The sequence below is a fragment of the Rhopalosiphum padi genome, chromosome 3 (genome assembly GCF_020882245.1).
Source record: "Rhopalosiphum padi isolate XX-2018 chromosome 3, ASM2088224v1, whole genome shotgun sequence".
Classification (NCBI taxonomy): domain Eukaryota; kingdom Metazoa; phylum Arthropoda; class Insecta; order Hemiptera; family Aphididae; genus Rhopalosiphum; species Rhopalosiphum padi.
Window position 1 is genome coordinate 43413847 of NC_083599.1, and position 6524 is coordinate 43420370.

Here is a 6524-nt window from a genome sequence, read left to right on the forward strand (position 1 = left end):
TGATTCCATATGCTGCTTTTAGCTGATCAAAAACATCAACATTATTCATATTCTTATTGTAACTTATAAGCACTGTTGGACAGGGGACCATAGTAGTATTTCCATCTTTGAGTTTTCTTTTTACTTGAAAAGTCTCATTGGGTGAGTGTAAGGATGATATCATATGAACAGGTTTATTAAACCTAAGGTAGTCAACATAATAATTCGTTTGCTCTCAATTAATGTGTCTTAATTGTCCCACACGATATATAAAAGATATTAAATTCATCATACTCAGAAATAGCACCATCATTTCGATAGCAAGTATATTTGCATATGTTACAAATAAAAAATATTTATACACACCTATGATTGATGTTGTTATATGTTGGAATATTAAAATCCAATATAGTATTTTAACAGTATTATTTTAGTTTTCACATTGTTCTCAATTTTTCTATATACAATTGTAGTATAATATGTATATTCTTCAAGTTGTATGTCCATGAATATTCTTAGTACATGCTTGTAATTATCTTAGAATTTTAGTATGCAACAAACATTCTGGATTAATTGAAGCCAATAGCTGTATAGTTAAAATTCAACTTGATTTTAAAACAAGCTATGTATTATCAACTTATAAATAATACATAATAGATCTATAATATTGTCTATTGATATACATTTGACTAAAAATTGTATAGAACTGATAAAACTGAAATTAAAATTTTTTAAATACATTATTATTATTTACTATAATTTTTAAAGCTTTTTACAAAATTAGTAAAACTTACCAATAAATTATTCCAAGTTCCTGATAGGTCTTCAAGTAGTATTCACATGTGTAATACCAATTTAAATGAAACTTAGGTTTAAATAAATAGTTAAACAAAATACGTCATAAAAAAACTACTTATGATTACCCATCATATTTATTATAATTTTTACTTATTTAACAAAATAACAACATTATATTAGAGAATAAAATATGTTTCAATATTTAATTATATCATGAATGTTGGCGTATGACGTGTTTACTCTTTACGTTAGCAATGAAAGTAATAAAATAATTGAATTTTCAATCACAGAAAAGACGACTTAAATTAAACTTATTAAACTAAATGTCACATGAATTTTATATTTTTTTGTTTAAAAGTTATAGGACATTATTTGGCATATTAGCATAGGCCATAGCACTGAAAAGTAAACATTTGTATTATCTATTTTTATTGGGAATACCCAACTTAACCTCAACTTTGGTCGAACGATAACGATTTATAATTTGAACTACTGGTCTTTGCAAATAATAATTGTGTTCTAATCAATGTCTCACAGCCGTAATAACCTTTGGGACTAACACCTAAAAACCTCAAACCACCCAACTTTGAGCAGCTATAACTCGCGAACGGTTAAATGAAAAATAGTAATTTAAACGTTAGAATTCATAAAAAAAATATCCCTACTATTTTATAACATTTTAAGTATAGGTTGCCATTTGAAAATCAAAAGTTGATAGTGATTTCACTATTAAATATTAAAGTGAAAAAAATAAAAATTTTACATAGTTTTAAAAAAGCATAAAACTAAAAATTTTGAAAAAAAAAAAATTGAAAAAATTGAATACTTTTTGAAATAATGAGTGTTCTTCGATAAAAAAATCACCCTGTATACCCGCCAAGATCCCTTTATTTTAAAGTCATTAGAATTATTACCCTTATGGTCAAATGTTATGTGTAAAGCATTTAAGTTTGTTGTAAAACTTGCAAGTAGTAGTGCATCCGAAGCTAGTTTTAATAATATTAAAACATAGAATATTTAAAGAGTTACCATGTCGACTAGACGATTTTATTCAAAGTAACTTGGATTCTTCAATAGGGGCATGAAGATAATGAATTAGAATCTGGTAAAAGCCAATGCAATACAGATGAAAATATAGGCAGTTTGATGAAAGAAAATAATGAAAAATCTGGGTAAAAAACAATTAGTGACAACTTTATAGCTTCCTAAGATAAAATAATAACATTCGATGATAACGGCTTACACTAGGTTGTATTTGAGAGAATAAATGATGATGAAATAATAGCAGTAGAAAATTGACGTGGAAAAGGAGAGTTAAAATCAACAAAGAAAAAAAAAATAATCATATTTCTCAAACGCTTTGAACGCTTTATATGTAGACTTAAATTCCCGGGTAAATAAAAGGTCTTTAGATGTGATTTTAAATGGTAGTTCAAAAAAAATGAAATGCAGAATTATAAATAAAAATAAAATTGAATTACTAAATACATGCGCGTTTGATGCTATGTTTCACTGTTTGCTAGAGCTATAACACATAGTACTTATTCAATTTGATAATTTATATTTTTGATGAAATAAATCAGGACTCTTCTTCGAAATTCTCCGATGTTTTACAAAAAAATGATGTAACTAACAAAGTACTCGTATATGACTTGAGAACTAAAATTTTTTACCACATATTTCCACATAATGAACTTTTACGCTCAATTGTACAAGTTGGCTGTCACTGTCATGAAAAAGAAATGATAAATAAATTATTGAATGATGTAAATATGGCCGATGAAATTCATAAATGCTCTCTTGAACATTGTCAACGGCTGATGAAAACAGTACCAGTTACGTGTATTCCGTAATCATATTATTCTAATGATTTTGGGGATTTAGAAAACATATTGATCGCACAAATTTACACAAATTATCCGCAAAATTATGGTATACTAAAAAGTAAAGTAAGTAGTTTTTAAATTTTTGCAACATTTCACTACCGAGTCAACCATTTTTTTTGATTTGCTAAAAAACTGGTTGTCTACAAAAATTGAAAATAAGTCCACAAAATAACGTAAATAATACAATTCAAGAAATCGCAAATATACTTGCTATCGAAATGATGGTGCTATTTCTGAGTATGATGAACTATACTGTACTTTGAAATATCGGTTGGTTAAGTAAGATTTAATTAAGAGGAAGAATGGGTGGAGAAGAAAGCTTTAAAGTGTAAACAGTAACCCATTATGCCAATCTGTGTCGAACGCTTGAGATACATCAATAAAAAAACAGGTACAGTAGTTTTTTTCCAACGAGAGCAATATATTCCATTGACAATTTTATGGGCTTGATGAATGGTATTATTTAAGGATCTGAATCCGATTCGGGTGTTCGGCAGAATATTGTTACTGATAATGTATAGAATTATTCTTTTGAAATGAGTTTTTCAAATGTTTTGGATAAGAAGGTTGAGAGACTTATTGGTCTGTAGGAGGACGTCCAAGAGTTTATCAGGCCTTGCAAATAGTATTATTTTTGATAATTTCCTAAAGATTGGGAAGTAGGAGTCTCAAGTGCAAATATATATGTTACTAGTACTATAGCTTTTTTGGGGTGGCATCTAGCTATTTCTGGAGTAATTAGAATCGGGGTTTTTTAAACGTGTATTTTTTTATAATTTGTTTAATTTTTTTGGGTGTGAAATATTTTTCTAGAGGATTGAAGAGTGAGGGAAGGTCTAAGCCAGCCTTTACTTCATCAACAAATTGAGGTATGAATATATAATGACGTGGATGGGAGGTTTAACAAAAAAGAATAAATAAATGTGCAATTATTTAATATGATTTAACAATTACAACCTAATCTGCATCCAATATCAGTTTCATGTGATTTTGAACTTGGTTCCATAACATCAATAAATAATACATTTGAAAATATAAATATTATCTGGGCCAAAATTTTTTGAAAAAAATCAGTTACATTTATTATCAAAATATAATAAAGAAGCAAATGTTTATAATGCTACCAAAACCATTATTGTGTTTGCGTTTGTACCATTATGTGATTTAGATATGGCTGCAGATGAATTAGCATACGAACTTCCAAATGAGCGTATGTCTTTATTTAAGTGGATTGAAGAATTTTACATTGGGAATAATCGACGTATAGGACGAAGAAAACCACCCTATTCCCCTGAGATGTGGAATCTTCCTCAATGGATATTGAATCCGTATTGTTCTACAAAATTACCTCTCATTTGTTCCATGGACATTTCAGATTTTTTTTTTCTGAAGCAAAACAAAATTACATTTGCGAATCCCATAACCACTATACATTTTATTTATGTAGGTATCTAATGTAATGGTAATGACTAATGACAGTACACGATTTGGACGGTCTCCCTCATCGTATATTGTACTGTAAAAATAACTTGATTCCTACAACAACACGAATATTGTAGTTAGTATTCGGTATTGTTATTATAAGGCAGTGGTTTTCAAACTTTTTTTATACACGGCACACCGTACACTTCAAAAAATTTTCACGGCACACTCACCATTTTTTAGAATTTAGATGAACAAAATTGTTTTGAATTAATTATAATTTTATATACATTTAATGAGAAATGTGTGCCTGATGGGCGTTACATATATTCTTAATTCTTGGACGAATAGTTGACAGACATACCCTCATTTCTTCTTCCACTGAATTTAGTATTTCTCGTTTTTTATTTTTTATATTCGTAAGCGCTGAAAACCCTTGTTCACAAAGATATGAGGTTGAGAACGGCAAAAGAATAGTCAGTGCTTTTATAGATATCTCTGGATATTCTTTAGAAACATATATCCAGAATTTATTGAGAGTGATCTCTTTGAATTTCAACTGCAATGTTCGATCATTTTTAATTGAACAGAGATTTTCTTCTTCAACAAGTTTTAAATCAACTAAGTCACTAATAGACACATTAAAAGGGTCTCGTACCCAGTCATAATTTTTAATATTAATACTTGGAAAATATTTATTCATTTTTACTTCTAACAATGTGATAGATTCGACTATTAATGACAAAATGTTGTCATCTGCAACTAGTAAAGCAGTACGTGGAAACATGATTAAATTACCTTGATTAATTTTAGTTTTCCATAAATTCAATTTTTCGATGAAAGCCATAATTTTATCCGACGATGTTAGTATATTTTCATCACGACCTTGCATACTTGAATTTAGTTTATTGAGATGCTCAAACAAATCAGTTAAGAAAGATAACTTTGTCCACCACTCTTCATCCCCAAGAAAGTTGAATTCAGTTTCTTCCATAGTTAAAAATACAAGTAACTCCTCTCTCAAATTGTAAAATCGTGATAAAATATTGCCCCTTGAAAGCCATCTTACTGCACTGTATAAAACCAATCTTGAATAGTCTGCATCCATCTCTTCACAAATTTTTTCGAATAGTCTTGATTTAAGAGGTCGGCTCTTAATAAAATTTATAACTTTTACAACTTGATCAAGAATATTTTGTAAATCACTTACTAAGGATTTTGCCACTAGGGCCTCTCTATGAAGGAAGCAATGGGTAAAAATAATTTTTGAATTTTTTTTTTTTGACTAAAGAAATGAAACCTTTAATTGAGCCAGTCATTGAAGGTGCACCATCAGTGCATATTCCAATGCAATTGTCCCATGATAAATTTACTGATAATAAATGATCGTCCAAAACTTTAAAAACATCTTCACCTTTCGTTGTTTCGGACAATGTTTTACAACAAAAAAAGTTTTCAATAATATCATCATCAACTACCATGCGTACAAAAACTAAAAGCTGTGCTTTTCCACTTATATCTGTAGATTCATCTACTTGCAGCGCAAACATACGAGAATCGCGTAACTTATTTAATACTTGCTGCTCAATATCTTCGGACATGTCGTTTATGCGCCTACTTATTGTATTATCAGATAAAGGAATTTTCAATATTTCTTGTTCAGCTTCTATTCCAAAAAATATTTTTACAATTTCACGGCAAGCGGGTAAAATTAACTGTTCACCTATTGTATGTGGTTTCATTGTTTTAGCCACAAGCTCTGCTACTACATAGCTCGCTTCTTGAGATTTATCAGAAATTTTTACAATTGTTGTCATATTTTTACTTTGTTTATTTTGTGAATTTAATAAACGTTGAAAATATGTTATATTTTTGTCGACCAAATGTGAATGTTTAGTAAACAAATGACGTTTAAGTTTACTGGGCACCATTGCTTCATTTGACAATTTTTCACCACATACAACGCACCATGGACGAGGATTATCTGTATCACCAGTACAAGAAAATCCTATTTTTAAGTAATCTTCGTGATACTGATGAATATTACTGTATTTTATTTTTTTTTTTTGGTGGTTGACTTACTGACGAATTATTGTCAACAGAACGAGTAACAAATTTATCCATGATTAAAATAATTATAAATATATGTAAATGTACCTATATCACAAATATATTTTTTTTAAATACTCGTATGCTTTTACAATACAATTAGGAGACAAACTACTATACGAATACGACGTAAACGTCCAGGCCGATTGCGACGGATACACTGCCAGAGGTCTAACAATATAACGGATAACCTATACATTTTATAGTTCAATAGCTATCTGAGATTACTTATCTTAATCACTTTATTCCTACAAACTGTCGATTTATTAATATATAAATATATATCAAATCCATAGAGATGAAAGCATTTATTTTCTTATATCGCAATTC

General features: G+C 29.0%; 1 protein-coding gene across 1 annotated transcript; it reads right to left on the bottom strand.

The window, feature by feature from the left end:
* Nucleotides 1-5320: 5320 nt before the first annotated feature.
* Nucleotides 5321-5902, bottom strand: LOC132925067 (protein FAM200C-like). Its single transcript, XM_060989492.1, has one exon. The coding sequence runs from the start codon at nucleotides 5900-5902 to the stop codon at nucleotides 5321-5323; it is 582 nt and encodes a 193-aa protein (XP_060845475.1).
* Nucleotides 5903-6524: the final 622 nt, after the last annotated feature.